The sequence below is a fragment of the Vulpes lagopus genome, chromosome 2, assembly GCF_018345385.1.
Source record: "Vulpes lagopus strain Blue_001 chromosome 2, ASM1834538v1, whole genome shotgun sequence".
Classification (NCBI taxonomy): domain Eukaryota; kingdom Metazoa; phylum Chordata; class Mammalia; order Carnivora; family Canidae; genus Vulpes; species Vulpes lagopus.
In genome coordinates this window covers 65,363,619-65,381,776 of record NC_054825.1, presented here as the reverse complement: position 1 = coordinate 65,381,776, position 18,158 = coordinate 65,363,619, and the positions used below count along the sequence as shown (strand labels likewise).

At 33.0% G+C, this 18,158-nt stretch overlaps 1 protein-coding gene across 2 annotated transcripts in view; it reads right to left on the bottom strand.

Annotated features, from left to right (window-relative positions):
• TRPM7 (transient receptor potential cation channel subfamily M member 7) overlaps nucleotides 1–18,158 on the bottom strand; it is a 118,568-nt gene that overhangs the window by 22,313 nt on the left and 78,097 nt on the right. Inside the window, exons 22-29 of one of the 2 annotated variants that reach the window (XM_041741650.1) lie at nucleotides 15,551–15,725; nucleotides 13,446–13,572; nucleotides 11,927–12,111; nucleotides 11,126–11,258; nucleotides 9,586–10,301; nucleotides 7,718–7,788; nucleotides 3,574–3,670; nucleotides 907–977 (exon numbers count right to left, since the gene is read on the bottom strand). In XM_041741650.1, coding sequence (XP_041597584.1) covers nucleotides 907–977; nucleotides 3,574–3,670; nucleotides 7,718–7,788; nucleotides 9,586–10,301; nucleotides 11,126–11,258; nucleotides 11,927–12,111; nucleotides 13,446–13,572; nucleotides 15,551–15,725 — 1,575 coding nt within the window. The remainder of the gene's footprint in view (nucleotides 1–906; nucleotides 978–3,573; nucleotides 3,671–7,717; nucleotides 7,789–9,585; nucleotides 10,302–11,125; nucleotides 11,259–11,926; nucleotides 12,112–13,445; nucleotides 13,573–15,550; nucleotides 15,726–18,158) is intronic. The other variant, XM_041741660.1, reaches the window with a different exon arrangement.

Below are 18,158 nucleotides of genomic sequence, written 5' to 3'. Positions count from 1 at the left end.
ACAATGAAATTATCACCTCACATCTGTCAGCAAGGCCAAAATCAAAAACATTTAAGAAACAACAAATGTCAGCAAGGATGTGGGAAAAAAAAAGAATTCTTTTGCACTGCTGGTGGGAAGGCAAACTGACAGCCACTGTGGAAGACAGTATGAAGGCTCCCCAGAAAGTTAAAAACAGAACTATCTTATGATATAGTAATTGCACTACTGGGTATTTAGCCAAAAATACAAAAACATTAATTTAAAGGAATACATGCACTTCTATATTTATTGCAGCATTATTTATAATACCCAAATGATGGAAGCTTCCCAGTGTCCAGTGATAGATGAATGGATAAAGAACACATGGTATATATACACTGGAATATTATTCAGCCATTAAAAGAATAAAACCTTGACATTTGCAACAACATGGATAGAACTGGAGAATACGAAATGAAATAAGTTAGAGAAAGACATATATCCATATGATTGCTCATATGTGGAATTTAAGAAACAAAACAAACAAGCAAAGTGGGGGGAGAAATAAAAAATAGATAAACCAAGACTCTTTTAAAGAACAAACTGTGGATCCGGGAAGAGGGAAGGTGGGTGAGAGGATGGGATAAATAGGAGGTGGGGATTAAAGACTACATTTATCATGCTGAAAAACATAAAATTATAAAGATAATTTTATATATCTATATACCTAAATACATAAATAAGTAAAAATAAACCCCTAACTATTCAGACTACAGGAAGAAACTCTACTAAGAATAATTGCCACCATGTACTAATGTTAGTTTTCTAAGGTAAAATTTTTTTGAAAGGTAAATATAACCTCAAATAACATATCACCATCTTTTAGCTCTTTTTAAATAAATATACATATTAAAATATGCATTTGTTTAATTGAAATGTACAAACCGGTAGTAAAGCTGCTTTGGAATCTACTTCATGAGTTTCTTCTGTAGATGGCCTTCTACTGCTATTTTCTACTTAAAGAAAATTTTAAAATGTTAAGTTATACAATTGAAAGTTTTTTTATATCAACTAACAAAACACAAATTGTTTTTACATACAGTGTAACCTTCATAAGATAATTTATCCCCTCCTCAACACTGCTGAAGATTGAGCTACATGCCCACAGATCTCTTGACAGGGCATCAAAATTATTCAATTTACTTTTCTAAAAAGGCACTAAGAAATAAAAGACTATAACGGAAAAAGTCTTACTCTTCCTATTTCCAAATTTCTTATGTATCCTACCATTTATTTTTTTGTGTGTGTACACCTATCATTTTTTAAAACCATAAATAAATAGTAGAATAATAATACATATTTTGGGTGGTTTTATTGTTGGTTTTTTAACTTTAAGCTTGGTGATCTTTCCATAACCAGTACACAGAGAACTTTCTCTATTTTGAAGTTACATTGAACTTCATACTATGGGTGTACAATAATTGTACAGAATGATAACCAAACTCGTACTGATGGACATTTGGTAGGATTTCAATCTCTTGCCATTACAACATTGTAATTCATGATCTTAAACATACATCATTTTATAGTAATAGAAAAAAAAGTTAATCTCTCCTCCCATTATTTAAGATGCCATATCTTTATCATATCTTGTTTTTCTTTATTCTAAACTTAAGAATTAAGCCTATTTTAAAAAGTCAGGATGTTAAATTCTAAAGTAATTTAGAATTTACAACTTTATGACATAGTGAAGAAAAACTTCAGAATGAATAGTGATGGGGAATCTTAGAACAAAATTTGTATTCCGAGTGTAGAGGGCAAAAAAGACAAGATTGAAATACATTAGAAGAGTCTGGACAAAATTTTTTCAAGATAATGAAACTGATAAAATGCATTATGTATCTGAGTATCTTGAAGAAATGTAGTCAATAGCAGAGAATCTAGTGTTGATCTAACCAAAATTACAATATAATTATATTGGTGGAAAAGAGTAAACGTGTGTGTATGTGCACGCGCACGTGTATTTGGGAACTGGGGGAGGGGAAGAGTTCAATTCTTGCCTTCTTTAAGGGGAGGTCAAAAGTTATGGTCTAAAGCTGAAATATGAGGATGCAAAATTAAGAAGCATACTGACTGCAGAAAGAACATCCATGTTACTGAAAATGAATTTTATTTCTTCCCTCCTAACCCTTCCACCATTCTTTTTCTTACTTTATTTCTCCAGAAAGAATGTTAAATAGAAATAGTAACAGCCAGAATCCCTGCCTTGGATCCCCATGTGGTTTTCAAGAGATCATTATGAAATATAGTATCTGTGGTAACTTTTTGTCAATATCCCTTATTCAGATTAAGGAAACTCCATTCTAACTTTGCTAGGAGTTTTAATCATGAATGGATGCAGAATGTCATCAAATGCATTTTCTACAGCTACTGAGATGATCAAATGATTTTTCTCCTCTTACTATCGTACATCAATTATACATACATACATACATATATATATATATGTGTGTGTGTGTGTGTATATATATATATATAGAGAACTATATATATATACACTTTTTTCTTTAAGTAAGCTCTACACTCAACATGGGCCTTGAACTCACAACCCCAAGATCAAGAGTTGCATGCTGTATTGACTTAGCCAGCCAGGTGCCCCTCATCAATTATATTTTTGATGTTAGTGTTAAACCAACTTGCACTCCTGGAATACTTCCAACTTGATACTGCTGTATACCAGAAGAGAATGAAAGGGGAAATGATGGTCAGCTGGACATGGTAGTGATGTTTTTCTTAAGGAACACTATAAACGTTAAATGCACATTAGTGAAAAGCTGAATAATAAATTTAAATTTATATGCATATATAACTTTTGACTCATAAAAAAGGTGTGATATGGAAACATCCCCAGGCCATGTAATTCTCTAGTGAAAAATTAAAGGTGTAGATGTATGGTATATTTCTTTCTGTGTAAAAATGAGAGGAAGAAGACTACTGTCTTATAGAATCTGTGTGAAACTCTAGAGAATAAATAAAAATAAGTGGTTACATGTTATTTTGGAATGAGACAGACTTATTTTCAAAGTACTTGTGTGTGTTTGTATTTTAATTCTGAGCCAAATAAAAGTATTAGCTTTTTTTTTTTTTTTAAGATTTTATTATTTATTACCACAGAGAGAGAGACACACACACACACAGGCAGAGGGAGAAGCAGGCTCCATGCAGGGAGCCCGACGTGGGACTCGATCCCGGGTCTCCAGGATCATGCCCAGGGCCGAAGGCGGCACTAAACCGCTAAGCCACCCAGGGCTGCCCGTATTAGCTATTTTTAAAAGTTAAATTAGAAAAATAGATTAAAACACTACAGATTCATCTGTGTAAGTTAAAACCCGCAGATTGATAAAGATCATCTTTAGGTACTAAACAATTTGTAAAAAATATGAGAATATTGGGATTATGTGTATTATTCAAACTTAAGGGAACAATGAATGACCTGAATCATCATTTTCTGACTCTTGAAACATTTGCTGCTCAGGTGTGTGACATACATAAAATATACGGAAAGCTTAAATGAGCATGTTTGGTAACATGATTCACAAGTCAGAAACTTACCTTGTTCTAAATGAAGAGGAATAGAAGTTTTACGACATTCAGTAAATCCAGCATGAGAACTCACATGTTTCAAAGCATTTTCAGAAGGAACATCATTCTGTATATTGCACAAATACACAATTTAAGAAGAATTAAACTGAATTTCAAATGATTATACTAAGCAGTATAAGAGTCTCTGTATCTATTCAGCTCAATATGCTTTAATCTACCTGGACACCAAATATGTTACAGGTTAATTTTCTTCAATGACAATCTCAAAAAACTACATCAAAATATACTATTTATTGTTCATAAACCCATCTAAATGGATCCTTTTCAACAGTAATACAATTTCATAAAAAACTGAGGGAACTATGAAAAACTGTAGGGAAAATAAAACGTTTACCTGTTTACCTAAAAAACAAAATGCTATTTTACACTGACAGATTATAAGAGTTTGGAAGATAAAGGAGTAGAGAGGAGAGGTTTTTAGGGGGAAGAAGGGGTTTCTGGATAGCTTTCTTATTAATTATATGAGCTGTTTACATAATAAAGATTTGATCATTATTTGTCACATTTCAATTTTTCCCAAATTTGTTTTTACTTATCTATGATTTCCATGTTTTGGTACTTAAATCTCTTCACATCCTTCTTTTAATATTGTTTATTCCTTATACATTTAAAAAGTCCTCCTGGTCTTAGTGACTTAATATTTCTGTTTTCTGAAATGATGTGAATTTTTACATTTAAAGCTGGAATTCAGGGGCACCTGGGTGGCCCAGCGTGAGCACCTGCCTTTGGCTCGGGTTGTGATTCCAGGGTCCTGGAATCAAGTCCTGGATCAGGTACCTGCAGGAAGCCTACTTCTCCCTCTGCCTATGTCTGCCTCTCTGTCTCTAATGAATAAAATCTTTAAAAATAAATAAATAAAAGCTTTAATTCATCTGAGCTTATGAAGTGATACAAGAACATAAACAGACTTTTCCAAATTTCTACTCAATTATCCAATTTGTACTTACTGACAAAGCATTTCCCTTCTCATCAATTTCTAATCTAACCCTCCCTATTAAATTCTTATTTGCAGGAGCATTATTTTGGAGTCACCAAAATGTTCACTGTTTCAACTGTTCTACCTGTACAGTATTTTATAGTCTAATTCTCCCTTAACTTTCTCATTTTTACCTACCCATTTTCCCAGATGAACAAGCTGCATTAAATTAATGTGGGGACAATCCAATCCATTCACAGTTTTCTCTCTTCAAGTTATAAACAGGTCACACACTATTATGCAACTCTAAGATATTCCCAAACTTCTACCACCTCTCAGAAACAGTGAGTTTTAAAATAGTATTCCTGCAATAAAGTATTACTTTTATTAAATAAATTCAACTTACATCTCAAGAAAGTTAAGCTTTTCTACCTTTGATGCTCTGTACTCTTCATATACAGCTGATTATATAACCAAGTGAGAGTGCTAACCTTTTATGTGGTCACAATGCGACTCCAATTTCCTTTCTGATTTTAGTTGTTTCTTTTGGGACCACTTTTAGCTATTTCTTATTTGCTTTATTTAAGTGCTTTCTTTGATATGACACATGAGTTTCATAGAATCTATAACAGAAATTCTAGTGCAGGACTGATGGTGGGCTTCCAGATATTTGTAAAATTCCATATAGATAAAATTTTGTATATGTGCATTTTTATGGGAAGAGGGTCTATGGTTTTCATTTGATTTTCAAAGAGGTCTATAACCCACAAACATTCAAGAACTCAAAGTCTCAGACTCCAACCTAGAGCTCATTATTCTATTAATATAGTTTGAGTTCTTTTTCTCTAAGTAATTTACTCAAAAAAAATTTTTTTTTAATTTTTATTTATTTATGATAGTCACACACAGAGAAAGAGAGAGAGAGGCAGAGACACAGGCAGAGGGAGAAGTAGGCTCCATGCACCAGAAGCCCGACGTGGGATTCGATCCCAGGTCTCCATGATCGCGCCCTGGGCCAAAGGTAGGCGCCAAACCGCTGTGCCACCCAGGGATCCCCTCAAAATTGTTTAATTCAAAACACGGCCACCACTTTTCTGCCTGTTTTCACAGAAACTTGTAATTTCTTCTTCTTTTTACTAGAAAGTTACCTGCCCACTTAAAAATTTTAGCATACTCTGGGTTTTTACTTCATTTAATAGGTGCATTATTATTAAAAGGTGAAATCTGTGGGGGAAACCTTAATGCCACAAGAACGTACTGATACAGTTCTTTCAACTGCCACTGTGACACTTGTAGAGGCATTTTAAAAGTTCAATGACATACAGATAAGAGGGGATCCCTGGGTGGCTCAGCAGTTTAGCGCCTGCCTTCAGCCCAGGGCATGATCCTGGAGTCCTGGGATCAAGTCCCACATCGAGCTCCCTGCATGGAGCCTGCTTCTCCCTCTGCCTGTGTCTCTGCCTCTCTCTGTGTCTTTCATGAATAAATAAATAAAATCTTTAAAAAAAAAAAAAAAAGAAATACATATTAGAGAATGATAGCCTACGTCAGGGTAGTTGTTACTGAGTACTGAGAGAACCTGAGATACTACAAAAATGTTTAGGAAGCAAAACAAGTTAGATTGGCTGTTGAATGAAGACAGAAGTAGGACTGCAGTCATGCCTTGGTAAAACTAGAATGCTGATGTTATTAAGACAGGATATACTGAAGGAATATGTCTGCTGAGCATGAGGAAGATGGTGAACTTGAGGTTTTGACTGCTGAGTCTGACAACTCTAAATATTTCCAACTAGTTAGAGTTCCAATCTTTTACTGTGGTAACATGCCAATCCTCTAGTCAGAATCACTCCAAAGATTTACTTTCCCCATATCCATATTCCCAGACTTTAGTTTTCCTGGCTAAAAACTAAATGCTGGGGATCCCTGGATGGCTGAGTGGTTTGGCATCTGCTTTCAGCCCAGGGCGTGGTCCTGGAGTCCCGGGATCGAGTCCCCCATCAGGCTTCCTGCGTGGAGCCTGCTTATCCCTCTGCCTGTGTCTGTCTGTCTGTCTGTCTCTCTGTGTCTCTCATAAATAAAATCTTTAAAAAAAACAATAAATAAAAAATAAAAACCAAATGCTGATATGGCTGGTAAAAAATTCATGCTATCTCAACTCTTATTTCAGCTGAGAAATTGTATTCTTGGTTTTCTCCTGACTCCTTAATAATTTCACAATGGTTACCCTACACCCTCTCTTTCTGATGTACTCCATTAAAGTTTCCACCAGTCTTACTGGAAAAACATGCCTTAAGATTTACCAACATACTCCTCAGATTACTTTTTTATCTCCTTTAATTTTTAAAAAATTTTGTGTTTATTTATATACAATGAAGCACACAGATTCTTAAATGGTAAGTTAGAGAAGAGTTTTTCTTTCCAACTCAAAATATCTGTTACAATTTTTTACTATCTGCCCATCAGAAAAAAGTTATACTTTTTAATACTTAAGATTATCATCTGAATGCTCAATTTCTCTCCATCTATGTTTTCTTGTTTTTAAAATTTTAATTCCCAATTAGTTCTTCCTCCATGTAAGAAACTCCAAGATAAAACAAGAGATAGAACTTAAAAAAAAAATACTGGTTTCCCTACTGGTTCCTTTCCCTCATATTAAGATTCTATCATTATAGGTATTCATGAAAGCAACAGTTAAATACTTTTCACTCACTGTTCTATACATTTAAAAAGTTAATTAGCAAACATTTATTGAATATCTTACACCTGCACATTATACTGTGGTTACTGGCATATTCAGCTTTTTACTGCTTGGCTACAGGTTCCTTGACAGACAGGGTTATGTTCTAATAAATTCTGGGGCAGGAAAGAGTTGAATTCAGTATCTGGTCAAGGGGAAATGTATAGGAGCAAGCATTTTTTTTTTAAGAGAAATGTTAAATAGGTATTTTTAATTTTTATTAATAAAAAAAGTGCAAGCTATTTGTAGAACATTTTTCATATTCAATCGTTTCTTCTTTTTAAATGGTATGTAGCTTTATTTTAAATATTTGGGATCATCATGTTGATGATGATCTCTGCTAAAACTGCATTTTTTATTGAAATATTTAATTCTCTTTTGAACTAAACCCACAAATAGCAAAATAAGGTTGAACTGTGCTGTTACAAGGATTTACTTACAGATAATATTTCTTTTATCTTGTTTGATGTTTCTTTAAACTTCTGCAAATAATCCATGCTATCTCTGTGTCCTTAAAGAGAAAAAAAAGATTACAACACAAAATATTTATTTTTTCTTATCAAAAAATAATGTCCTTGCTGAAAGTCTACATAAAAGTAATTTTATGTTATTTTTAAAAGTAGTTTTGATGGCTCTGAAGTTTCTGGTAGATTTTCTGATATATAGTAAAAATATCTGTCAAGATGCTAGAGATGAGTAGTTCAGTTTACAGTAAGAGCAAAAGCCAAAGGCCTCCTAAAATAAATCCAACATATGAGACTAATTGTTTGAAATGTAAAAAGAAAAAAGGGCAGCACTGCTTTTACTATTAATAAAATATAAAATTACATATATATTAATATGTGATATTTATTTTATATATATTCACATACTATATATACAAATTATATGTAGAGATAAATATGTAGGTATCTATACATATCCATCCCAGTGGCAATATACTAACAGACTAAAATGTACTTTAAAAAAATAAATTGGGATAGATTTTATGCAGGAAAAGTTTGTCTCTAAATCCATACTGAACTGTACACAGCCTAGCAGTAGAGATCAGTATGCTCAGTTATTTAGGTAAGTTACAGGGTTGGCCTCAATGTGGAGATTACATGGACATGCCATATTCTCTGACTAATCTCCATAAGGTTTCGTGACTAGGTAAATTTCTAAGCTGGGAAGGCTCAAACAAGTGTTAAGACAAGGTTAGGAAGTCACCTGATGGAAAAATTCAAACCTGAAGAGACAGAGGGCCTCTTTCATGCCTCAGAACACTCTGATCATGCCCACAAACAACTCAAGTTTTTTCTAAGAACTCTTTGTTAAATACTTTAATCTTTACTAATCTAAAAGGAAGACTGTTAGAACACTATATTCTCCCAAATAGTAGCAACTTAGCTAGCTCTATAAAGTGTTCTCTCTTCATCTTTCCCTTCTGTATGGCATACTATCAACATTAAAATATCTTAGGTCTCCCCATCATTAAAAACAAAAGAAATAAAAAACCTTAGATACAAACCACAGTATTAGTTATTTCTTTCTTTTCACCATCATAGTAAGCTTTATAGTTGCTCCCCAAGTCCTCCTTTTTACACTCCCTCCTCCCATTCACATTTTATTTCAATATAATCTGGCTTCTCCCTCAACCACTTCACTGAGACAGATTCCACCAAGGCCACTAATCTGAACTCACTGCCAAAAAATACATTTTCAGTCCTTATTTTGCTTTAGCTATCTGAAGTGTAAGAATGAATTATTCTTTTCTGAAATGCTCTCTTCTTTGGGCATATAATAGTGGTTTGACCATAAATCCTCACTTTCCAAGTAGAGTCCTGGCTTTCTCTAGTGTCCTAATGTAATTATTAGCATACCCTTTTCACTATCAAAAGTGTACTGGTTGAGATGAAAAATTATGTGGTCACCCAACTTATAAGACACAGCTCTTTTCTAGTTATTTCTATGTAGCCTTTCCTATACTTTTCTATTATTTCCCAAGTATCTAACATTCATGAATCACTCAGGTTCTTTCAACAAGTGGACCGAACTCAACAGAAGATTCTCAAAATCAAAAGAAAAAGCCCAAATAAGTTTTATATACAAATGTTATTAGAGTAAATTCCCCAAAGAGGTATATACCAATGGAACTATTCAACCTATTTCCCCCACTTGATTCCCTTTAAAAATTTTAGAACCATAATCTATGAAATGTAGTCCACTTACCATACAAGTGCATGGTTTTACTAATTAGTTATTTATTTCTAAGATGATAATTTTAATAAAAAATATTGATATACAAATATTAATTTACCAAACTTACCAACAAATGCTCCAAATTCTACATTATCTCCTTCTGCAGCTTTAGAGCAAACAACTTCTTGATCTTTGGTAACAGTTTCTAAGTGGCTTTTACAACTTGGCTGGGAAGGTGTACTAACAAAAAATTTGGTTGGTGGGGATGACAGATGTGGTATGCTATTAGATGAACTGCCTAATTTTTGATTTTTACTGAACATTTTTAACATCTCCACCCCATGTAGTCTCTGTCGCAGTTCTGGAGGAGAAATAGCACTTGGGAATAAGGCACCACAAGAGGAACCAGCCTCTGGGAAATTGAATTCTTTTCTCTGGGGTATTACAGGTAAATCCTGACCAAATATGTTACACTGAGGATCTTTTTCATCTTTCATAAAAATATTACAAAGAAAAGGATTAGTACTTTCAAGACCACCTTGAGGAACTGAGGAGCTAAGTGTATTTACTACACTGTGCTTTTTCCATACAGAAGGTCTTACAGGACCATCGTCAATAAGGTTTTGAGCCAAATGCTTGGAAATGCTCAATTCTCGTGTGATTTCATTGTGAACTTTGCTAGCTTCCGAAGCTTTCTGGGCAGTGAGCGTTTTTAATGTATCTACAGTCAGGGCTGAAAGATCTTGCAAATGGCCAATTTGAGAATCTAATGACTGTAATGATCTTTTTATATAGTTGACACGATCTCCAACTTCTTTAATTTGAATGCACATCTGCTCCACCCTGTAGGGGAAACAAGAGTTTTTATAAATGTTAAAAATTAAAGTTTTAGAGATTCTTTTTATACTCTCAATAAATTACAATGGTAAAAAATTTTTACATGCCCTCAAACAAGCTAACATAGAAAATAAGATGATTATTTACTTATAAAAGGCACATCTAATGTTTAAGGATCCAGTGCTGGGGGACACCTGGGTGGCTCAGTGGTTGAGCATCTGCCTTTGGCTTAAGTTGTGATCCCAGGGTCCTGGGATGGAGCCCCACATCAGGCTCCCCATAGGAAGTCTACTTCTCCTTTGCCTATGTCTCTGCCTCTCTCTCTCTGTGTCTCTCATGAATAAACAAAATCTTTAAAAAAGGGAGAGAGGGGGAGTTCCTCGTGCTGATTCTATTATAATAAAATGCAAAATTTCAAAAAACATTTTTGTTATTACAATTTCCCCACATCAAAGTAACACACACGGATGTGTATAAAGCTACATATACATAGAAATACCATTACCATTATTATAACTATACCATCTGCTTCCAGAAGGTAGCAAAGCCAATAGAAAAAGAAAAAAAATGCTTTAAAACAATATAGTTTCACTTTTCTCCACTGACTAGGAAAGACAGTAAATCTCCTCTGTCCTCTGTAACAAGTGTCAAAAAAATAAGAAACTGACTTGCTGACTTACACTAAATATTAAAAATTAGAACTGAACTGTCTTCCAATATATAAAATTATTAAGCTTATTTGACAAACATAAATTGAACAGTGACCATGTATAAGACGTAACAGAATCCATGTGACATATAATCAATTATAATTAAAGAGCCTTCTGAACCTCTCAAAAGTGACACGAATTCTCTCTTCACTCCCAGAATGGAATTTATCATCTTTTTCATTAAAATACATCTCAACACATTGTTCTTCAAAGTCATGTAGTTTCTTTTGATCTTCTTCTGTTAAAAAAAGTTCTAAGGAGGGAAAAGAAAAAAAAAAACAATGAAGACTATCAAGATATCAAATTGTACACCTCATGAGTCATGAATTATTCAGGGCTCATAAGACCATATCCATCATCTGTAATTTCTTTCTCTTTTTACTGCAGTGTTTCTAAAGCATTGAGCAAGTACTTCCATTTTTTTTCTTCAGCAAGAGGAGTACCTCCTCCTCTTCTAATTTCCTTTTCCTATAAAACACTCTTCCCCTACCATCTCTCTTTGCACCTCTCCCTCATTTACCCGGATAGGGAAATTTAAGAACCAATTTGGTAGAACAGTAAGCCACTATAAAATTTTAAGCACAGTTTGATATAATGATTAGTCTCATGTAGTAAATATAGAATAAACTAGTGTTATTGTTTACAAAGAGCAAAAATCATTTGTAGAACAGCAAATGTTATGTTTTACATTACCATTTTAACAAAAACAAACTGACATGCCACATTCAAAGAGAAGTTTAATACTGAATTCACTTTTATAGATATATTATACTTAAAATTCCTTTATGTTCAGACAAATTCAACAAAAACTTTTTATAATATTGGCCAATTAAGTCTTCTGAATAAAATTAATACTTAACCTTCAGCATAATATTGATAAGTGGTAAAATAAAAACATTTCCTGTAATATATTTTACTTACTTGGTCCATCTGAAGTTTTATCTTTTTTTCTTCTTTTACATATGCAGCAAAACAGAGAAACTATATGGCTGAGAATGATAAGTGGTGGAGGCAGAACTGGTTTCTCATGATAAGCCATAATAAAATGATAACGTTGGTACTTCCATACAATATTGGAAATTGCCTTCACTTGTAAATACACATTGCTTGAATAATAAAGAATAAAAATAAACATAGCTAATTATACAATCAAGTTTTAAATACTAAAAACTACTGTAATTCTATTCTAAACAAGGATTCAAAAGAGTACTCTACCAAACACAAAACTAAATGGCAAATGAGGAATTGGAAAAAATACAGCAAGAAGTATAAGCTACTAGTTTGATATTACTGGGAGTCTTAATTACAGACTCCAGAAAAATGAGCAGAAAATATCATCTTATTAGGATTTTAAAGTTATATATAAAGGACAAAACTATTAAGAAATATTCAATCTTAGTAGCAACAAAATAAATGCATATAAAAACGATACTTTTATGTACTATCAAATAGCAACCATTAAAGATAATAATACCTTGTCTTGACAGAGATTTGGGGATGCAGGCCTACTTTAACTTAAATGCATAAAGTCCTAAAAATGCACATACTTCACAGTTCCACTTTTAGGAAAATATTCTTTTTTTTTTTTTTTTTTTTTTGGGAAATATTCTAAGGACATATGTTAGGACTGATAAAAAATTTAACCGTAATAGTTTTTGGGAACAAAAAATTATAAACAATCTAACTGAAGAATGTAACATATGGTTGAAAAAGTAGGGTCTATATCATGGAATACCAGGTAGGCATTAAAACTAAGCTGGAAAGGGAAGCCTGGGAAGCTCAGGCATTAAAACTAAACTGGAAAGGGAAGCCTGGGAAGCTCAGTGGTTGAGCGCCTGCCTTGCACTGAGGGCATGATCCCAGAGTTCCAGGGTCAAGTCCCGCTTCGGGCTCCATGCAGGAAGCCTGCTTCTCTTTCTGCATCTCTCATGAATAACAAAATCTTTAAAAAATAAATGAAAAAATAAACTGGAGAAAAATAAAATAAAAATAAACCGGAGAGGAATATTTATTAATGTGGATAATATTCATATTTTGCTTAGTTAAAAATCGTATACAAAATATAAGAACATTATTTTTCAAAAGAAAAAATTCATAAATATTCATAAAAAATAAAAAGACGTACACCAAAATATTAATGAAATTATTGAATTTTCTATTTGCCTGTTTCATATACTGAATGTAATCCTTTGTAACCCAGTAAAATTCCCTTATAATAAAGGTTAAATTTATAAAAGATCCTGCATGTTAAAAGGTAAGTCTCAAATTTAAAGTCTCATTTGATTTGAAAAAGTATGCCTTATTTGTAATTTTCGAAGATAATTTTAGTAGTTTAAGCCTCAGTACAATCTTTAGATCTGAAATTTTGTGTATTTCCTTCAAAATGAGAATTATATATTAAATGATCTCATTACAATAAGCAGCTGAATAAAATTCTTACTTGAAAAAAGCAATAAGAAGATTGACCATAATGATATACTGTACAAAGAGGTAGACTGCTTGAAGAAATGGAGTCAACCATGTCCCAGGACCACAGATTTGAGAGATAGTGGAATCATTTGCACACACTTTGGAAAGAAGAAAAAAATTCAGATATAGTAATCACACCAGTAACTATTTTTTTAATTAAAATTTTAGTTAACATACAGTGCAATTTGGTTTCTACACCAGTAACTAGTTTTAATTAGTATTGTTTGTTTGAAGGAAGTTTCAATTATGCACAAATCTGTTTCAGACTCTATAAAAAGCTTCTAGACAAGCACATGCAACACAAACTTAAAAACACTCCAACAGAGAATAATTTTGTGAGGGATATGGGTATCTGTTCTACCATTCCATTCCAGATGAGGAGGTATATAGTTCTATGTTATTTCTGCATTTCAAGGCAGGGTTTAGCTTGAGGAACATTAAGTAGAATAAAATTCCCAGATTCAGCCACACTGTAACATTTCTGTAAGAAAAATAACTGTACTATAAAAGGGTATGGTAAACTCACAGTAAATTTACAAACAAAGATTACTGAGTTTATCTTATTATGTCACAAGAGGGCTGCAAGAGTGGTTAAAGTGCTTCCCAAGAATAAAATGATGAGGTTTGAATTTCTTGCTTTTCATTAACCTCACTGGGAATGTTTCTGAAGCCAAAACACAGTTAAGGAAGAAAAAAAAAAAAAAAAAAAAAAAAACAAGGAAAAAAGGAGCTATAGTACCCACCAGAATATTAAAGAATTAAGCAAACCAATTTCAGTAGGGTACGGATTAGAATTGAATAATCATGAATTAGCGACATCTTATATAAATGTTTACAATACAATTAACATTTCTTTAGTAATCATTTAAAAACAGATGCACCATTAAAACACTCAATGGCTTTGTCAAAATCATTTCAAATCCAGGATTTCACAGGCAAAGGAATACACAAGATTCTTTCAATCTTAAAAAATTTAATGCATCTATTTTATTTCTATTCAGATCTGTTTGATGTAGCAAATACCCAAGGAAGAAAATGACGGAGACCAAGAAGCTATACCCAATGCTCTATAACAACTAAACTAGATCCACAACAGAAAAAGCAGAAAATGAAAACCTGAAAATGGCACTGAAAGGAAAGCATTGGAACAGAAAGAAAGTTTAACCACACTGGTAAAACCTCACTGTTTTAAACAACATCTGATAACAACTGATAACCACTATGCAGCCATCCCCTGACCTAATCACCTATAAATAGGTGGGTAGGGAGCAACATAGGTATGGGCTGAGAGAGGAGTAAAGACAGGAGAGAGAGAGTGGAAGAGAGATTAAGAGCGAACTAACCAAATAAAGATTCTAAAATGCAAATGTGGACATCAGTAGAACATCTCTGAAAGCTGGCAGCATCACTTATGTTCACAATTTATCTAGCCTCATTAGCTAAACAATTATTTAAAAAATTATGCAGAAAATGTGTTCACAGTTGATTGTGTTAATTCAAGAGTTTACCGTTGAATCTATCATGATTGCTCTAATCACTGTTAATCCTATTACCCCCTTGCCCCAACTGTTTTCAGAGATAAGCAGGCTGAAGTCAATTTGAGCTAATGAGATTTAAGGAACAGGTTCAATAGGGGGCTATTCGGAAAGTAACTTCTCACCCATAAGAGAACCACGGAAACCACTCTTTCCTCCCACTGCTAGTGACAGTCTCCTAATCCTAAGGGAAACCTGTATCAATCAGACACTGTGATTACAGAGCAGTGGAATGAAAAAGAACAGGTGTCCTTAGCTATGAATTAACAAACTTCAAATACCACTCTACCTCTGAACTTTGTGTTACATGATTGTGTAACCAGGTTAGGCCAGATTTCCATTTGTGGCTGAAAAAACTCTAAAATCCTTTTTCAACTGATTTTTATAGTTATTTTTATTTTCTGGGCTTACCTACTGTATTTTGGGAGGGCTTAGGTTGGTAATGGTTTGACTTGTGAGAATATGTAATATTACTGTAATGCAATTCTGACTTTAAAACATAAAATAACCAAAAGATGAATTTGCAAACATAAATCCTTACCATCAATTTCATATGCGTAAACTTCACCAAAAATCATCCAGTATGGATGAAAAACTATATCTTTAGCAAGAGTCCAAGATGGTGCTTCACGAGGATAAAGTATTGCCTTTCTGGGAACACCAAAACTAAGTAATACAAGAGCCATAATCACTACAATGTAGAACATATTGGCTACCTGTTAAAAAATGAACACTGTTAAAATACATGGGAATTTAAAAACAACAGTAATTTTTTTCATCTTAAAAATAGTTTTTAATGTTCTAATAAATAACTAGAATCTTTTGACTCCTAGTATTAGCAGTCAGGAAAATCTCATCATTACATAAACCTTAACATCAAGATGACATAAAAATTGATCTGTAAAACTAGACAAGTCAGAGGCGTGTTCTATATAATGAATCATTTCACTGGTTCAAACTGGAGTCTGCCTATTTGAGTCCATGAAGATTTAAAGAGGTATAAACATACGGGCAGCTTCAGGAAATGAATTTCCATATGTGCTCTTTCCTGTTGTCATACTGGAAGTTCAGACTCACTTTTCTACTTCCCTTTGATAATTGTCCTTTACCCACTTCATACGCAAAAGGGCATTCTTCTCACCCATCTTGAACTCTACACCATAGTCCCTTATCCCAGACTGTTGAAAAGCTCTAAGAGCTAAATAAAACAATAAACTGAAGTATCAGCATGGTTGCTGAAAAAATAAGTGACACCATTTGGTTAAAAAATCCTTTTACAAATCAGGTAGTCTGCAATTCTTTAATACAAAGGTGGAAAAAAAGCCTATTTGAGCTATCACCTAATAAATTAATTTTTATTAGTAAGTCACAACATGTATTTTGGAATCATTACTCAAGAATGCTATGAGTCAAGTAAAATCCTATATTAGAACTTTAATTTCTAACTACTTAATTAGGGGTTTGAGTGCTCAGTATTTATATCTAAAGAAGTGAATGTGGTCTCCCTCCAACAATGTAGTATTCATCCACAAATAATAATTTACTAGGGAAAAACCCACACAGATCAAGACTACATTTACAATAAATCTGTACTTTACCAATAACTGTAATAAACCAACCTAAAAAAACCCAAATGCAATAAAATAACCTAAAAAATTATGACATTTGCATATATTTTTTTCAAACGAATATACAGAGAAAGTAGAAATGGTAGGCAGGAATGTGAAAGGTAAAGAGGACCATAAATCTGGACTGTGTGAAGAAAGTACAAAATATTTATGTGTAATTATTTAGACTTGATCCTTCATCTTTAAAATTCTTATATCTGCCAGTAAATTTTCTTTTTAAGTTAGAGTCTCTGTGACTTGCAATTGAAGAGTCCTATTACTCTCCAAGATTCAGTTTTATTTGTAAAATAGTCAAATAATGCCTTCAGTTTAACTTACATACTAAGAGAATGTATGTTTTCAATAAACAAAATCTTGGGATAAAAGATTTTGGGGGGGAATAAAAGATCTTAAAAGGCAAATCATCAAAACATTATTCACGACACTTGAAATACTACGGAATCCAAATTATTTACCAGTAATTAAAGAAAAAGGCCAAATCAAAACTTCAAAACAAAACTCAAATCTGTACTGAAGTATCCTAAAATTATTCAAAGGTCTATGACTGATGAGTCACAGAGGTCTCTGGATTTCATACCTTCCACATAAAGCCTATTTGACAACCTTCCTTATATCTGATCTAAATTTAATTAATTAAAAATATTTAAATATCCCATTTTCTCATATCTAAAATGAGGATTTCTAGTTTAAACGTACAGATACACAGAGTGGGAAAAGTTTACCATTTACCATGCAATTTTCATAAATGTAATCTTTATTAATGATATCAACTGTGAGGAAGGTTTCTTTTGTATCTTCAAGTTTTTTACGCTTTTCAAAGCTTTTTCTCTGATTAGAAATTCCCTGCTCATGAAAAGTTCCTATTTACCAAACTTTTAAATACCATATTCTTTGTGAAAAACTTCATGATAGAATGAGGTAGTACATATAATGAGCCTATTTTGATAAAACTATTATATACATTTATTTGTGTGAAGTTAAAGACACACACCTATATTCCTGTATGTCTTGAAAGATGGAAAAGTATACACTACACTGTTAACAGTGGATGTTGCTGATAGTCTGCACTTACTAAAAAATTTCTACAATAGTAATTTTAGAATAAGGAAGGAAAAGTTACTTTTACAAAAGCAATAATATGCATTTGCCTTTCTGACCACTGAAAACTGAAAAGCAATTTATGGCAGAAGTAGGCATAACACACTTTAGAGTTTTCAGTTCAATGCATAAGGAATCACACATCAAACCTGACATCTACATTTAAAAAGCAAAACCTGCCAGTTGGTTAAGCCTGTGGGAAAGAGCAAGACAGTGGACATATTATAACAAGAAAAGATTAGATGTTCTGACTGTAACTTTAAAAAAAGTTTCAATCAGTGATGAGAGAAGGAAAGAGGAACCTAAAGACATAAACCATAGGTAGTATTGTTTAGCTACCATTATCTTGCAAATACAATAATAATGGGACAAGATTAGTGTGGGGAATTGGAGCAAGAGAAACACCTGTGAGACTTTTTCAGC